This window comes from Rhipicephalus microplus, chromosome 6 (assembly GCF_043290135.1).
Source record: "Rhipicephalus microplus isolate Deutch F79 chromosome 6, USDA_Rmic, whole genome shotgun sequence".
NCBI classification, from domain to species: domain Eukaryota; kingdom Metazoa; phylum Arthropoda; class Arachnida; order Ixodida; family Ixodidae; genus Rhipicephalus; species Rhipicephalus microplus.
Window position 1 is genome coordinate 140,909,016 of NC_134705.1, and position 18,638 is coordinate 140,927,653.

Here is an 18,638-nt window from a genome sequence, read left to right on the forward strand (position 1 = left end):
TAGGTTCCCACACGTCATAATTACTTTTGCGAATTGGCGAATAAATAAAGTTTTTTCATTAAATAAAGTTTTCATTCCATTCCATTGGCGATGGGCCCACTTTTCGTCCCCGAGACAATTCAGGAACCTACGTTGCTGGTCACTCTGTTGATGTTTTGCTGGTGGCGATGGTTTAACATGTCTGAACGGTTTGTAATGGGTGATGATTTGATTGATTTGTGGGGTTTAACGTCCCAAAGTCACGGTTTGTAATGGGTGGGCATTAAAAACAGACATGTTGCGCAAGTCGTATGGTCACGCCTGCACACGATTGCGCGCTTCTGCCACGCAATACTGTCGCAAAGAATTTTTATGTCTCTTTTTGGTACATGTTGGCCGGCAGCCTTATCTCTGTACGTCATACCAGGTGGCATTGGTGATACGGTACGTGACGCTATTTATTTGGCATGGTCGTGACCCAGCGCGTGCAGCTGTTTTGGGGGGTGTATCTCGAATGTTCGACGCTGTCTTGCACTTGAGCAGGCATTCTGCTCCCCGACGGCCACATGTTCGCCACCACCGAAGCCGAGTTGTACAGTTATTCTTAGTGGCGCCGGTTCACCTAATAAGAGGGTTCTCGTTCACTCTTAAGACCATCCCTGTCTTCCATTTTCCAGGCTACCGTCACTACGTGACATCTGTTGGGGGTGTGGTGTTTCCACGAGAGCAATCCCCCAACAGCCACCGCAGAGAACAAGGGAATGCACTGAGGGCACGAATACTCGAAGCAGCTTCTGTCTCAGAAACTTGCCACCTGGGCTGGGAGTGCTACAGGACCTCACGCGATCGCCATTAGAGGCTCCCACATCCGCCTTCAGCGACGCGCTTACGTCCACCCCCGTCTTTTTGCAACAGCACCGCGTGCCTTCAACTTCACATGGTTACACCACTGAAGACACAGAAGAATGGCTGGACCAATTCGAGCGGGTGGCTACCATCAACAGGTGGGATGAGGAAATGAAGTTGCAATACGTTTACTTTTCCCTGGATGGCCCCGCCAAAACATGATACGGAAACCACGAAACCACATTGACCACCTGAGATTTTTTAAGGAATGTGAGGCTCGGGATTTTCACCATCATGCGAAAAGAAAGGGCTTAGCTTGGCCTTGAGTGGAAGCCTCAACAACCAAATGAAACCGTCAACATGTACGTCGGAAAAACGCAACGTCCTTTTCGGCGCGCAAACCAAAATGACACAAGACAAAGAGGTGCTCTGCATAATGCAAGGAGTGAAAGAGTCGTTTTTCGCCAGCTTAGTAAGAAATCCTTCCCAAAACCGTGACTGAATTCGCCTAAGAAATACAAACAATTGGAAGGGCCCTGGAGGCCAAAACTCGGCAAAGCAACCATCCATTTCAGCATACTCTACTTGGAACTGATGCTAGGTGGGCCACCCACTTGCGCGCCAACCACCCATGAGTTGCGGGTAGCTATTTGTGAAGTAATTCGAGAGGAACTACGACGGCTACTTTCAGTCGGAGGCTGTACCTATTTTATGGCAGAGAAGAGTTTTGCGATAGTTTGGGCCACGTCGAAATTCCGACTGTACTTGTACGGCAGACCCTTAAAGGACTGACCAGCTGGCTGGCTAATCTTAAAGGGCCATCCGTCTGGCTAGCTCGTTGGAGCGTATGCGGCTTCAGGAGTTTGACGTCAGGGTGGTTGGTACGTTCAGCCTTAACCACTCCGGTGCAGATTGCCTGTCACGAGCTCCGTCGACCAACCTCTAAAGCATGACGACGACTTTCCACGGGCATATAAGCATTGCAGCTTTCACACAACAGCAACGCTCAGACCCCAACCTCCAACAACTCGTCGAGTACCTGGACGGCAAATCCGCCCCTTCTTCGGCAACATTCAGGCGTGACTTTTCAGTTAGCAAAACGGAGTGGTCGTGAAAAAGAGATTTGCACCCAATAAGACCACCTAACTTTCCAGTCGTCCCAAGTAGGCTTTGAGAAAAAAATACTAGAAGCCCTGCGCGATGAACCCACCACTGGCCATCTCGGTTTTTCTCGTACCCCCATCAGAATCCAACAGAAGCACTACCGGCCCTGTCTTTCCGCCGATGTTGCGCGCTTCGTAAAGAGTTGCCGGGAATGCCAGCGCTGGAAAACACCGCAAACAATACCGGCTGCATTTCTACAGTCAATTCAACCGCCCTTGAGGCCAATTCAATGAATAGATATGTACCTGCTTGGCCCCTTTCCCAGGTAAACATCAGGGAACAAGTTGGTCATGGTGGCGACTGATTACTTCACATGATACGCCAAAGCGAAGCCCTTACCCAACGGTGCAGCAGTAGAAGTCGCCAAAGTTTTCGTCGCATTTATTTTCCTGTGACACGGTGCCCCTGAAGTACTCGTTACAGACAGAGGAACAGCTTCTACAGTGGACCTAACTCAAGCCATCCTACATTATGGTCGTACAAATCACTGGAGAAGAACGTATCATCCGCAGACAATGGTCTCACGGAACACTTCATGAAGATGATTGCCGATATGGTTGCCATCAACGTGGGCCCACAGCACAAGACCTAGAACTTTATTCTACCTTGCGTGGTCTTCGCCTACAACATCGCCGTGCAGCCGGAGACCACCAATATGACGGCTTTCAAACTTGTCCATGGGAGAGACGCCACCACCACTCTGGACGCCATGCTCCCTAATGTCGCCGACAACAGCCTAGACCTCGCCGCCTACCTCCGGGGCACAGAAGCCCGGCAACTTGCGCAGCTACGCATTGAACACCAGCAGCGCACCGACGCCCAACGACACAAGAAGTGACATTCAAGCGAGGCGACAGAGTGGCGATTCGGACGCCCATTCACCGCAGCAGGGTAAGTCAAATATTTTTGCGACGTTACTTTGGCCCTTACAAGTTCATACATCACGTCGGTAAACTGTACTGCGAAGTGGTTCCTGATGGTATCAGTGTATTACAAAGACGCCGCGATCGACCACAAGTGGTGCACGTCGTCCGTCTAAAGCCCTATTATGATAAAAGACGTTCTATACTTGCACTTATAGTTACCTTTTGCTTTTCACGCGTGTGCAATTAGTGTTTAGTTTCGTATTTAGTTTCGTGCAAGCAGTCTTAGCATCAAGGCGTTGCTTTTTTTTTGATGGGAGAGTAATGACGTGCGGAATTTTCATGTCTTTTTTGCACTTGCCGGCACGCAGCCTTTCATGTATTTGTGATACGGAATGTGTCGTGGTTTATCTGAAATTATCGCGGCCCCGCGCGTGCAGCTGTTTCGGGAGGAGGGGTGGCGTATATATCTTGACACTGCCTCTCGATTTAGCGGGCATTTTCTTCCCCGACGGCCGTCGAGCTCCAGCCGAAATGTGCATATTTAGGGGCAAAGCTGCTTACATCCATCACATGGTCAGTCGTCTTTCAATTCTGCCTAGTCAGCATATCTACGGAGGGAATGATGACGAGTAGGGCGAAGCGTCCATCCGTCCAATGCGTGCTCTAGTGTGATAGGTGCGGACAGATGGACAGACAGACGGACGGACATGCAACGTCTGCTAGCGCGTTTCCGTTTTAAAAATTGTCACAGATGGTGGACATTTGTTTGAAAAAAAAAACACTGCTTCCACTGCACAACCGGTGCCGGCCAGCCGGGATACATGGCACGCAAGGAATCTTGAGGAAGTGCCGGTGGTAGATTGTGTTATGCGTAGTCAGACAATTAAGATTCGCTCCGTGCGTGTTACTAAAAGTGGACTGCGGGTCTCTGTGTATCATCGTAGCCCGCAGCATAAGGGACTAAGCTCCTTAGGGTGCCATCCTGTTTCGTCTGCTGTACGGCTCGTGTATACTGTAGTGCTTGATTCAAACCGCCTCAACGGAAGAGAGCGCCATGGCTTCAGTGTTCGCAGGAACCTCATTAAGACCAGGAGCATGAAGACAAGAAGAACGATTGGATGAATGGTGAAATTTTTTCCTGTCCGGAGATATGCCAATGATAAAACGCAGTTGCTAGTGGGCTTGTCTCACATTGGGACAAAGAGGCTAAGCTTGACCGCTGCATTGTGGGCTCTATGGACGGTCGAAAGCCGATGACATTGTTAGGGTTCCTCATGGCGAAGCACCACTTGGCGTGGTTGGATTGATCACTACCCAGTAACGAGGGACATCGCCAGAGCATATGCTTTAAGTAAGCTACTTTCGCGGAACGGTGGAATGAACTGCTAATTTAAGAATCTGGGCAAATGTTATGCAAAAAAGGCCAGATTTGGATATGAATTCATTTGTAAGTGTCTAAGCGTCATTGCCTTGCTGGTTGTAAATAAAAATGTACATTTGTATATAACTGAAACAAGCTCTGTCTTCTGTCTCTCATTGCCCTTATATAGCAGTGATATGTTCCATTGGGAAACAATGGCCCATCACTGCGCGCTTTGGCTTTCCACAGCTTTCACGTTAGTGATGCTGTCTTAAGTGAAGCATGGCCCCAAGCAGCGATATAAACGTCAATCTAGACCCCGCAGGTTTTCTACACTTAAAAGAAACAGCAGTGTTCTTAAGTCTCGTGAATTGGTAAATTTTATCATCGTGACGGGCAATTGTGGGCTTGGGCGCAGTCGAAGCGCCATTACTTCAGCACTTGTCGTGGTTTTAGGAAAAAATTCTACACATCGCAGCAAATACTGACAAAGCTTTCTATTGTGATAGCAAATACATAGACACTCTCAATGGTATTTTTTTATTTGTGCATCTCCCTCGACTTTTCGGTCACGGACAGCGCTGCTTTTTCGCTCCAGGTCAACGACGCCGACACCGATATTTCTGCGAAACAAACTCTATAACGCTAATACGGTAATAAATGTGTTCTTCAGACAAACCAAGGAATTAAAGTACACGCTTTATGATGGTCTTGCAAATAACTCAATGTTGGCATATTTGACAGCAAATGCACGTTCGCTAACGTGTACAATATAGCGTCTTCGTGATAGATGTATAGAGCAGCGAATAGGCTATATATGCTGATATATTACAACAGCGAAACAAAAATGCGTTACATAGGTTTCCGACTCCAAATTTTTTGGCCAAAAACTACGAAGTAATTTCACCATATATGTATGTGAAATTTTGAAAGCATTGGAACTGATATATTGATGGGTCTCTGCACATCTCGCCCATGCATGGTTTCACGCAATATCACCATGACCTGCAGTGCGATTTTCTATATTATGTTGGAGTAAAACGTGCCTAATATATGAAGATACCATGATAAACAACTAAATACCCCAGAAATGGTCGACACATTGGTTTCGAAGAATGCTAGATGTAGTGTGTTCACCTTACACAGTTTGCACCTATTGCATGCCACTTACCTCTGATAGCGGCAGGGTATTGTTTTTGTCGATGCGTCGCTTGAAGGCCTCGTACGCCACTTCCATCGCCGGAACTTCGGGAAATATGCTGACGCCACCAGGCAGACAATGAAGTGCACGTAGGCTGAATGCTTTCTGGACTTCCCTGCTCAACCAACTCGAGGTGACCTCGGCTTCCGCGTTGACCTGAGAAAAGGCAAACGGACTTACGCTTTATTCGAGAAGTACCGTATAATAGCTCTAACCATATATCATTAATCTATGGGTTATTGTAAAGGACTTGCGCTTGAGAGAGGAAAATAACATTTATTGAAAACAGCCAGACTGAGAAGCCTCCTTCTATATAGGTGGCAGCCAGAAGTCCTTATGCAATGGTGGCATCTTTGGCTCGCCGATAGACTTGGAGTTGCACTTGAGAGTACGGGCTTGTTATAGCGATCTGCCATTGTTCTGCGTTACTGAAGTTTCTGTTTTGCACTGTGGCTCTGTCACAAGCCCACAATTATATGATATAGGTCCACCCTTTTATGACAAAAGCTACACAGATCTTAGAATAGCTTCGGGTAGAAGTAGTGGTAAGCAACCGAATTCAGGAGCGTGTTCATACCTGTAAAAGGTGCCATGCCATCGCCTGCTGCTTGCTTAGCGAGATATGTACCGGAAGAAAGCGGGCCCTTCCAAGTCTGCACTGTTTTGTAATGTCCTCATAACTAACCATGCTTGCTATTTCCGTCCGTCTCCGGGTTTCGCGCTGTGCTTGTTTGGCCGGCCATTTCTCGAGCCAGGTAGTGCGCAATTGAGTTACCAGGTTGGGAGGAGTGAGCTGGCGCCAAAATAATAGTAACAAACCCTCTTTGAAAGTTAGCTAGATTTCTTAGTGCTTCTGGCAAGATTCTGCCCTTAGCGTAATTTTCAATAGCGGTTCTAGATTCACTGATTATGACTCCGGCTTGTGTGGAGGCTAATGTTCGTGCTATAGCCACCTCATACTTTTGCAATGCAGACAAGAAATAAAATGTGGCATGCTTCGATTGCAAGGCACTTCCATGCATCTTAAATATGTGAACGCCTGAATACATGAGTAAAGTGGATGCTTGAGTGTATTTCTTGTACTATAGTTTTACTGGTTGTTTTCATTTTACGCTATCGAACTCATGTTATATATGTGGGTTATGGAACAAGAAAACGGTATGGTTTTCACTATTGCTTACTTTTTTGTTGTCAGCACATAAATGGAAAGTAATTTTTTTATGTATTCATAGGTCGACAAACTCTACATTCGATTAATTCAGATTCCTTCAGGTGCGAAGCGAGTTGTGGGTGAGACTGAACGAGTCTGGCTGGGAAAAATTTTCCTGAGCCTGAGTCTGAGTGAGTCCGTCCGGCTGGAAAAAAAATATTTTAGTGACTCCGAGTCTGACGGAGTCCGGTTGAGGAAAGGTTTGATGAATCTAAGTCCGGAGTGACTCCCAACGGTAAAATACATTTCATGTGGGAGTCTGAGTGACCTCCACGTGTTTTGCCGACCTATAGACGCATCGCCTAATATTTGGTGAAAAATCGAATTCATGCTCCAGCGCATTGCCTCAAAACATTTCAGCGCACTAGCTGTGTTCAATATTGTTACGTGATTTCGTCTGACTTAAAGAGGGCATAGTGGGGCATACCCAAGTAAAGTACCTCAGAATGGGAGTGAAGAAGTGGACGTTGTCGGTGAGCTGCGTTGTGGCTGCGGACTGACAACTGTTATTTTCCACGTAACATTTTCGTGGAAGTGCTGGGTGCTCTTCTGACAACAAAGCTACGCAGTGGACGCCTCCTCAAGTCTGCTACCATGGCTCCGGGTGAGGATGCGGCTTCGCCACTTACCTCAGCAACGACAGCAACCCGGTACGTCGCCCTAACGGAACCCCGTGATCCCGGTACCTTTACTGGAGAGGACAACGCGAATGTGGACAAGTGGCTTAGCATGTACGAGCGCATCAGCAAGCAATATGACTGGGACCCAACCGTTATGCTTGCGAATGTCATTTTCTATCTTGACAAGACCCCTCGCATCTGGTTTGAGATCCACGAGCACGAAATCACAAGCTGGGAAATGTTTAAACAACAGCTCCGCGACCTTTTTGGCAACCCGTTTGGTCAACAGCTTGATGCCTGAAAGCAATTGGCTGTACGTACACAGACGTCCACTGAGCCCTACTTGACTTATATTCAAGACGTCTTAGCGTTGTGTCAAAGGGCCGATCCCAACATTACTGAGGCCGACAAGATTTCGCACGTGTTAAAAGGAATCGCCGACGATGCGTTCAGCCTGCTTGTATTTACCAACGTAACGACCATCGACGCCGTGATCAAAGAGTGCCGCCGTCTCTAGCAGGCGAAGAGTTGACGCATTTTGCAGCAGTTTCAGCGCCTACCCAACACCGCGGCAACGTCGTCTTGCGAAGCCACTCCTTGTCATCCGTCTACAACCGAAGACGTGACGAGCATCGTCCGACGCGTACTCGAGGCCGCTTACCCGGCTGCCAACAAACCGACGTTGCCCGACGCTTCAACACCAGCTGCCGCCTTGATCCAGGCTGTTGTCCGCCAGGAATTCGCTAACCTTGGTATCCTGTCCACTGCATCCACACTGGATAATACTGGTCCCTCGATAGCTTCTGTGGACATGAGACGTCGCCGTCCGTACTCTATTCGAACCAGGAACCCGTCTGAATGGCGAACAGCTGTTGATAAGCGAATCTGCTTCCGCTGTGGTCGCGCAGGACACATCGCTCGTTACTGCCGCAGCCAATGGCCATCTATGTCTTCTGGCTCGTACCTCGCTTACAGTAACTCATTCCGTCCACCAAACCACCGTTATCCGACCCGCACTGAGTCTACAGCATTTACTGCCCCTGAGGACTACGGCCACCCTGCCCCGTCGTCGCCACTGCCTCAAAGCCGCCATTCTCGTTCAAACACGCGTCGCCGCTCTCCCTCGCCATCGTTCAACCGCCGCATGTCCCCGGAAAACTAGGCTGCGCAGCTTCCGGAGGTGAAGCTGCCCTGTCGACCTTACCCAAAAATCCTCTGTTGCCCTTACGTTTGAACCGGAACACCCTAGAAGTATATGTTGATGGCACACCTGTTGAAGCTTTGATAGATACGGGTGCTCACGTCTGTATTATGAGTTCGCATTTTCGTCGTCGCATGAAGAAGGTCCTCAAGCCTCCCTTGACCAGAGTCGTCCAAGTTGCAGATGGTGCAAAAGTCCCTGTCGTCGGTATGTGCGCAGCTCAACTTACCGTAGTAGGTCATCAAGTGGTCGTCCTTTTTACCGTGCTTGCAACATGTCCCCACGACCTCATACTAGGCCTCGATTTTCTTGCCGCCAATTCTGCTCTGATTGATTGCTCCGCTGGTGTGCTCCGTCTTGAACTGCCACAAATCAGTGCCGCCCCGTACCAACCTACATGCCGATTACAATGCAGCGATTTTGTTCGCCTGCCCTCCAAAACTCTGACGTACGTCGATTTTCTGTGCTCACCAGCTGTGTCCGACGGTGACTATTACGTTACGCCTCTCACTGACGTACTCCTTGCGCACAATGTTGCAGTGCCCTATACGGTGCTCAGCATCACAAATAACAAAACCTGTCTACCTCTTGTCAATTTCGGCTACATGAATCATGTGCTTCCACAAGGCATTTCCGTGACCCACCTGTGTTCGTTGCTCGATTCACAAATTGAAGTGCTTGCCTTAGACACCCTTGTTTCACCGCAGCGCACATCACTCGCAACACATTTGGGCAGCCGTCAAATTGTAGACATGATCGCCACTGATCTTCCGCCTCCGCAAGTTGAAGCCCTACAACATCTTCTCGAGGCCTACCAGGATATTTTCGATTTTGCTGACCGACCTCTTGGGCAGACGTCCTTTGTCCAGCATCGCATACACACAGGTGATGCCAACCCTGTTCACCGCCGTCCCTACAGGGTGTCTGCTTTTGAGCGGAGCATAATTCAGAAGGAGGTGAACAAGATGCTAGCGAAGGACATTATTGAACCATCCTCCAGTCCCTGGGCATCCCCGGTGGTATTAGTTAAAAAGAAGAACGGATCGTGGCGATTTTGTGTGGACTATTGCCACCTTAACAAAACATCACCAAGAAAGACGCATACCCTCTGCCCCGCATTGATGACGCCCTTGATTGCCTCCATGGTGCCGCCTACTTTTCTTCCATCAATCTTCGTTCTGGTTATTGGCAGATTGCCGTGGACCCCATGGACTGAGAGAAAACGGCTTTTGTAACACCCGATGGCCTCTACCAATTCAAAGTCATGCCTTTCGGCTTATGTAATGCCCCCTCCACCTTTGAACGAATAATGGACTCCCTGCTCCATGGATTCAAGTGGTCTTCGTGTCTTTGTTATCTGGATGACGTGGTTGTGTTTGCTCCCACTTTTGAAGCGCACCTTGAGAGACTGTCGAAAATTCTTGATGTATTCCGTCTCGCCGGCCTTCAGCTGAATTCATCCAAGTGCCGGTTTGGTCGCCGTCGCATTACAATACTTAGACGTATTGTTGACGCTTACGGCGTACAGCCTGACCCAGAAAAAGTTCGAGCTGTGAAGGACTTTCCTGTGCCGAAAACCGCCAAAGATGTCCGCAGCTTTGTGGGGCTCTGCTCCTATTTTCGGCGGTTCATCAAGAACTTCGCGGAAATCGCTCGGCCCCTAACAGATTCACTCAAACCAGATGAGACGTTTACCTGTGGTCCCTCGCAAGCAGCAGCATTTTCCGACCTGACCACTTTGCTCACTTCTTCTCCTGTGCTGGCTCACTTCGACCCTACGGCACCGACTAAAGTGCGCACCGATGCAAGCGGTTACGGAATAGGCGCTGTGTTGGCTCAGCGACAACGTGGGCAGCATCGCGTGATAGCTTATGCCAGCAGGCTGCTGTCCACCTCGGAGCGTAATTATTCCATCACAGAGTGCGAATGCCTAGCGCTAATGTGGGCAGTCGCGAAATTTCGCCCTTACTTATACGGCCGAACATTTATAGTTCTTACCGACCACCACGCTCTCTGCTGGCTCGCCTTCCTCAAAGATCCCACAGGTCGTCTCGCCCGCTGGGCACTCCGCCTCTAGGAGTATTCTTACACCGTAGTGTACAAATCAGGAAAACTGCACAAAGATGTGGATTGTCTGTCACGCTACCTTGTGGCCGACTGCGATCCTACGAGTACTGATTCTGTGGGCTGCGTCCTTTCCATCTCCCAGCTGCTTCATCTCGGGGACGAGCAGCGTCGCGATCCGAATATCAGCCGCCTAATACAACAGCTCGAATCTTCACCGCAAGACTCTTGTGTTCGCATGTTTACCTTAAAGGACCACACCTTATATCGGCGTAATTTATCGCCCAATGGTCACGACCTACTTCTGGTCATACCAAAGCACCTGCGTTCCACAGTCTTACGCGAGCTCCATGACGCGCCAACCGCGGGTCACCTTGGTGTCTCTCGCACATATGACCGTGTGCGCCGCCGCTTTTACTGGCCTGGCCTTTCACGCTCTGTACGTCGCTATGTCAACGCTTGTGAAATTTTCCAGCTTCGCAAAAAGCCGTCGGGACTACCTTCCGGATATCTTCAGCCCATCGACATCCCATCGGAGCCATTCTTCCGTGTTGGTTTGGACCTTCTCGGACCCTTCCCAACATCCGCCTCCGGAAACAAGTGGGTCGTGGTGGCTACGGACTACGCGACCCGTTATGCAGTTACGCGAGCCATGCCAACAAGCTGCGCTACAGACGTCGCTGATTTTCTACTACGCGATCTCATTTTAGTGCATGGAGCCCCTCGTCAACTGCTGACAGACCGAGGCCGTACGTTCCTTTCGAAAGTGGTTGACGATATCCTGCGTTCCTGCTCTACGCAACATAAGCTCACGACATCGTATCACCCCCAGGAAAACGGGCTTACAGAACGTTTAAAGCGCACCCTGATAGACATGCTATCGAAATACGTCTCGGCCGACCGTCGTGATTGGGACCTTGCACTACCCTACGTGACGTTCGCATACAATTCCTCCCGGCATGACACTGCCGGGTACTCGCCATTTTACCTTCTGTTTGGAAGCGAACCAACATTGCCGTTGGATACCTTCCTGCCAGCTGCTGTGCAGTCTACTTCTGAATATGCACGCGACGCTATTACCCGAGCTGACCACGCTCGTCAGCTTGCCCGCAGCAGATTAATGGCGTCCCAAGACTCGCAGAAGCATCGTTACGACGAGCGGCATCGCGACGAACACTTTGCAACAGGTTCCCTTGTTCTTTTTTGGTCTCCTACGCGACATGCAGGCCTTTCAGAAAAACTTCTCTCTCGTTTCACGGGCCCATACTGCGTGCTTAGACGAGTGACCGACACTACATATGAAATTGTCCCTGATAATCCATCAACCTCTTCCGCTCTGCAGTCAAGGGACATCGTCCACGTATCAAGGCTCAAGCGTTACCACACTGCTCCTGCTGTGGCCCCGTAAACTCGCCGGGTCGGCGCTTTGGCCGCCGGGGGTCGTGTTACGTGATTTCGTCTGACCTAAAGAGGGCATAGTGGGGCATACCCAAGTAAAGTGCCTCAGACTGGGAGTGAAGAAGTGGACGTTGTCGGTGAGCTGCGTTGTGGCTGCGGACTGACAACTGTTATTTTCCACGTAACAATATGAAGAGTTATGTACAGAAATTCTCCCTAACGTTTCTGCGACATGTTGCGAATTACGAGTGGTTGTCGTCATACTGAGTGCTTCAGTTATCTAGGCGGTCATAGGTATTGTATTTGGCCGCAGCGTCTGGACAGTATACCTAACACGCTTCCGAGCTCCGTGGTGGGCGCTTCATAAGTGCCTCTGAAGCTGAAGCTCCAAGTGACAATGATAGAGGTGTGACTGAACACAAGTTGCTGAACCGTCTACAGTGAATACTTGGCTCTAAAGAGCACATACCTTGCTGGACGTGCTAATTTGACCATTCCGCATATAGCCGAACTCAAATGCTTAGGTTGAAAGCCACAACACCACCGAGGACGACGGTGGAGTAAATATATCTCGCTGTCAAATAATATAAATGCCTTTCACTGCTGAAATATCCTTCGTAGAAGCGTGCCAATTGCAAATCATTACATTTCAGTGCAGCGGCCATCTACCAGAAATCGCTCGGCCACGCAGCGTAAGCACCACCAACTACTTCACCTTGTGGACTCGCTACCCTTGCGTGAAGCAAATGGTTCTTTATAGTTTGTTGCTCTTGAAAGAAATCATGCTGTTCTCTGCTAAGAACTTCTGTCAAGTGAAAATGGGCTAAAGTGATACATTTTGGTACAATACGCATTTTAAACATTTTAAGCTAGAAGCGCATTGTGTACGCACGAATACTAAAAATGGCAGATAAGGCCACAATGCCACGAAACTGCGTGGGTAGTAAACCGTATTGCTTTATGGGATAAATATTTTTGGAGATTTCCAAGTACTTCAATGGCTTAAACGTGAAAACTGTTCGATGAAATGATCATGCAAACAGTGATAGGCCCTCTGCGTATGGTATTTTTGTGCTTAACGCTGATGAATCAGGAATTAACAACTTGCACAAACCTGTACGTGGCTGTTATCTGCAAGAGCTTCGCACTGCGTTAAGACGTCTTCGAAGTTGGCATGCTTGCCACATTCGTGTACGGTATTTCTGATATATTATTGGCCAGCATACCACTTGGGTCATCAGCGACACCGGCTACCACTCTGTAGGGACGCATGTAAGCAAGTACCGAAATAAGGGATACAATAGTTTTGTGAGCACACTTCAGAATGCTTCACATGAACCGCATGTTTTAAACCCACCTTTACCATTTCACCAGAGTTTTTCCACTTTTTGAAATGTTAGTGACGTTCTTAAGTGCCTTCTATGGCTCAACTACTTGCAGCTTTACTCTGTGATGTTCTTGCTTACCGTAAATCCCTCATTGCCAACGGCAGTGATGAGTGCCCGAGCGTATAAATACAAGACACCTCCGTACAACATGGCATTGGTGCCGTCCGGATAGTACAGAGGCGGTGCCAGTGCTCCGAGCGAAAGGGACAGGTGGTTGAGCAACTGCACGTATGCTGCGTATGGCGGATGGGTGTTGTCGCCCAGCAGCTGTTCCGCAGTGGACGCCTCGGAGCCGAACAACAGGCGCTGGCGGCGACGCGTCTCGATCCAGTACTCGGCAAAGGAAGAAGCGTTGTCGGGGAAATCTTTGTATACTTCCTCGAGCACCTCCGGGTCGAGGAACTTTTCCGGGGGCCAAACCACGGTGGACATGTTTGTGAGTTTTCCTGCAGCGGCCTGCTTTGTGTCGTTGTCGAACCACGAACAAGCCCAAGTTTTGTCCACGGCCACCTGCGACGGGAGAACGAAGTTTGGCACGGACAGTGATTCCGAGGCGTGGATTTCGCATGGAACAGATTTGTTCAAGGGGCATAGAAGCTTATGACAATTTTTAAGGGTTTGTTCGGCTGCACGTAAAAAAAGACTACTCATGAATTTAATATTGACTAACTATAAAATAGTCACGTACAACGAAATGAGACACAGGTTTTCTTACTCTAAACATTCTCTGACATTTTTCTCGCTCTACTTTCCCCTTGGATTCAGTGGTATGTAGAGTACCAAGGTACATGTGGTTTTTTTTTATTGCGACATCAATGAAAATGACACTCTCGACTGGTTCTTTCCGTCAACGTCGCCGTCATGTACTGTATATGTATGTGTATATAAAAGCTACAAAGAAAAATCGCGCAGAGAACTATTTTCCGAAGTGTGCAACTGGGGATTCCGATTCGCAACACCTTCGGAGAGCACGGCGTTAGATGACTCAGCCATCAATTGTCAGCATACAAATTTAACGATGATCTATACATCAATTGCCGCTGGCGGTACGCAAAGCTCGGAAGCACCCCAGTGTGTTGTCCAAGCCATCAGTGATATGGTGCGCAGCAAGGGTCATCGCCCCGCTCGTTGCGTCTCGCGAGCTTCTTCTACCTCTACCACCTGTTAGCAGCCACTGCAGCAATCGAAAGAAGCTTCGTGCTCTCTGTAACTTCAAGGCACGCTTATAGCGGTCGAAATACATGGTGCCATATGCGCGCGCACGTGTGACCACGCCCTTTTGGGGTGAGGTATACGTATTGTATTTTCACCGCAAAGTTTGCCTTGAAGTTGCAGAAAGCACGAAGCTTGCTTCGCTCGCCGTAGCGGCCGCCTTTGCGAATGGAGCGCGCTACGCAACTGATGAAGCAACTGATGCTCGATGTGATTCCGTGCGATACTTTAGTACCACCGAGAAAGATGAGGCGATAAATTATTTTGGGGAATATCAGAACCCCCTCAACTACCCTGTAGTAATCGTGTTTGTCGCTGACATTTTTCTGCACCAGTGTGAGCTTTGGGAAATTCTTTATCAACAAAACGTGTTGTCTGCTCTCGAAAATGACATGATCACTGCTTTTTACTTAAGAAACTTTCAGGTTTATAAAAAGTACGGCGAGCAAATAGCTTTGTAGTGAGAGAACTTTATTCGCATTATTCTTGCAATATTTCTTTGCAGCTGAGTAGTATACAATGATTTATATATAACCTGTCCAAAAATGACATTTTAGTGGCAGCCCAATTCACGAGTTAGGCCTACCTATGGCGTCCTTTACCATCACACTGAAAGACTACCAACTACATGAAGGTAAAAACATCTCATGCTGGCAATTTTTTTGCATGCATTCTAGTGCAAGACGATATAGAGAGTTAAACTAGGTGTCGAATACCCAAGCTGGAAGCATTGCATGAGGCAGAAGTAATACAGACCCCAAGAGCCACCAGCAAAACGACATTGCAGCAATGAACCTAAACTCGGTGATTCTGAGCGAGTACACGTTCGAATGCACCTATGCGACAGGACCCAACGCCGTGATGTGTAGGACTAAAGAGGCTTAGAGAACACCGGCACTGTAAAGGGGAATGATGGTATTTACGACTTCACACAGAAGACAACTCTGTTAACTGTGGTGATGAGCAGCTGTCAATTGCAGGTGCACGAAAACGCACACTGTCACTCGCTAAAGTAACCACAGTTCAATACAACACTTCTTTTTTTTTCTGTGGCTCAGAGACTGTGGCAACTTCCTGGGTCGAGATTTAGACACATTGTCTTCGTGGTTCTTCAAACTCAATGTATTTCTATACGCAGTTCCTACTTGGAACCAACATGACCCTTTCTGACATAAAACTGTGAACCAGACGTAACATCTTGTGACTAAGGTTACCTCGCTCTTCAATAAATCGTAAATCATGGAAACAGAATGCCTTACGCAGAACTTGCCATGTTTATAATGGGCACGTCAAAACGTGCATTTTTTTTTCATTTTCGTGAAGAGCCTTGTGTGATTTTCAAACAGCGACATTTAGCGCAATTTGTGAAGGGCATGACGTGCGATCACGGTGAACAGGAAATGGAAAGAATGACGCAGTTGTTTGTACCTCTTTTTGCCCTCCATGTTAGCACGCTGTGGCCACATGTAGCGAAAAAGACCAAGTGGCTATGGAGTTGCAACACAGCGGTATTTATTTTCGCAGGCATATACGTAAGTATGGTGGTGAGCTTTGTGTTTCGAAGCCTGTGCTACATTCTTCCGCTACAACGTACACAGCACGTAAATAACATTCCATGTCATTTTCGCTATAGAGTTGACGATGAATATTGCCGCTGTGACTAGCTCAGCCAATGCATTCAACGCATGCCATGGACCTCCTACTTGAAGAACGATAAATTCTTAAGGCAAGATGGACCCTGGAAGACTCAAGAAAGAGATTGAATTGACTGCACCTGCTTACTGAATGTTCAAAAAGGTAAAGTACATATATTGAATGCTTCAACAGACTAGAAGTCCTCAAACAGGGCTGTTACTTGCTCCAACGTCTTCACAAGAGGTCTAGTACTGTTGCTGTCTTGACGCATTGAAGAAGACAAGATCACTTGCCGAAACGTCTCCTTCAGTGAGATTGCGTGTTGAAGAATTTTATTAACTGGACGTTTTCGGTGCAATTTCATGCTCGAATCTACGCAGCAGGCCTCTCCAGGTCAAGCTTATCGGTATTCTATAGCAAAAAACTCCAACACTTCCCTGAATAAGACCACGTCACATGGGGGTAAATATATGTTCAAGACAACAAACATTAATCGCAGGACATACTGTCCTGTATACCTGCCGCTTATATGGGCCCACTTGAGGGGTTCTGCAGTTTGCAATATAATAGATTGGCCAATCCTATGTAACATTTCGACAAATAAATAATGTTCGCGTACCTGGAGGATATTACCCAGAAGGTGGTCGATGTTGCGCCGCTCGTTTTCAGAAAAATGAGCTACAGTAGCCATGGCTGCAATGAGAAGCTTGTAGCCTGGCTCAATCTGGCGAGCGCAGAATCGAGGCCTTTCCTCTTCTGCACGGTGTTCGCTGCCATGAAGCACGAGAAGAACAGCCGTGGGGTAGGCTACAGCAGCGTACCCTTGCAGAAACAACCAGGACAGGTGGCGCAGCAGAGTCTTGTCGTCGACCTCGTCGATTATGTTTTTCATTCTCAGGAACTGAAAAATATCGCTGATAAGCACCGTTTCATTCATAGTGACAGGTGGATTGATTCTCGTCACAGCATTTAACAAGTTTATCGTATGCCGGCCAAAGAAGTAAGAGGTCATGTTTTCGAATTCCGTCAAGTTGAGCGACGCTTGAATGCGGGGCTCGCAGGGACACGAAGGCAACAGTTTGTTGAAGATGTACGTGAGCACGTCATGCGTCCGCGACGCGTCTTTCGTGTCGGGCTCACTACTCTTGTTGCTTGAAAAAATTTCGAAAAGTTGAGCGTAGACGCTCTCAAAATATGTCTTCGGAATCTCGTTGATTAAAGCCTTCCACAGAGCCATAAGGTAGTTCGGGGCAAAAAAGACGCGCCTCGACTTTTCTTCTGAAGTGGCGGGTATGATTCTCAAGGTGAACCAGAGGTGGACGTTCCAGTTGAAAGAGAGGTCGAAGAGGGGTTTTGCCGGCGTAACTGGTTCCTCTGGATCATCGGGCCAAAGGATGTCACGATCGCGCATAAATTCTCGCATGACGGGAACGTGCGAGCCTGTCTCTGTCATGCAGCTGTCGAAAATAGCGGCCACTTTCTTGCCCACGGGGAAGTGGACCACGCCTTTGGCGAGCGTCTCCGGGAGTTTGTACAACCAGGACAGGAACATGTCGGACAGCTGTGAGCGTGAGAGCTGAAACTCCTTGCGTGGCTTCCACCGTGCACAGACGTACGCGCTGAAATCGTCGCAAGGGTCGATGCTTTTGTCTAGTTGGTGAGATATCTGATACCTGTGGACAAGAAGGCCAGGAAGCGTTGAATGTTAAGCTGCGCATACGGCACCAGGGAAGAGCTATATGAGCGTTCTGTAATAAACGTCATCTAAGTGTGTGCATCTTGATTTCATCGTTCATTTTGAGCACGATGCTACGGAATCATCGATGTCGATGCCACGAGGAAGGCATGCACACGTTTCATAGCAATGAATCAGAGTTTTGGATGCTCAAAAACGTACACACACATCTTTGGGTTGTCAGCTGCTGAAGGTAAATCTAGATAAATAGCAAAGTAATAAACATGACGAATACGTGTCGATTGCCGTCCCTCGTGTGTACTATACAACGAATTCCAAATACACCTTTCGCGGTGATTCAAGCATGAAGTTCACTGTGTAATCTTTGAGAAAAAAAAAACCGAAAAGTGTTGGTTCCCTCGTGCCCTCGAAAAAACATTTGAAGCTATCTAAGGGTCCCCAATGCCATTTTTAAGATTAGACAGCGGACGGGAGGAAGAGAACATTTAGGTTTACAGGAGTATTTGTAACGCGGAAAATTTGGTGTTGTACCGATTTTTAAGTGCCACGTTTCGGTACTTTCTATTTTGCGATCTGCATGCTGGTTTCAGCGTGTGTGTGTATGATTTTTCACGTAGGCAAATGCTGTAAAGGTGTTGCTCTGTGAAGACGGGCACCGCTTACTTTTGTGTTTTCTAAGGCACTCATGCTTCCAACCTTCTATTCTACTCATGCTTCAAACAGTGCCTTTAAAGGTGAATTAGCATCCTTTGCGGAGGCTACAGCTTTTTGACAACCTTTTCAGGGTCGACCTTATAG

The 18,638-nt window shown here is 48.1% G+C and overlaps 1 protein-coding gene across 1 annotated transcript in view; it reads right to left on the bottom strand.

The window, feature by feature from the left end:
• The window catches only part of LOC142766037 (endothelin-converting enzyme 1-like), a 30,507-nt gene that overhangs the window by 6,676 nt on the left and 5,193 nt on the right, over nt 1-18,638 (bottom strand). Inside the window, exons 4-6 of the mRNA XM_075867851.1 lie at nt 16,764-17,817; nt 13,376-13,807; nt 5,387-5,572 (exon numbers count right to left, since the gene is read on the bottom strand). Coding sequence (XP_075723966.1) covers nt 5,387-5,572; nt 13,376-13,807; nt 16,764-17,817 — 1,672 coding nt within the window. The remainder of the gene's footprint in view (nt 1-5,386; nt 5,573-13,375; nt 13,808-16,763; nt 17,818-18,638) is intronic.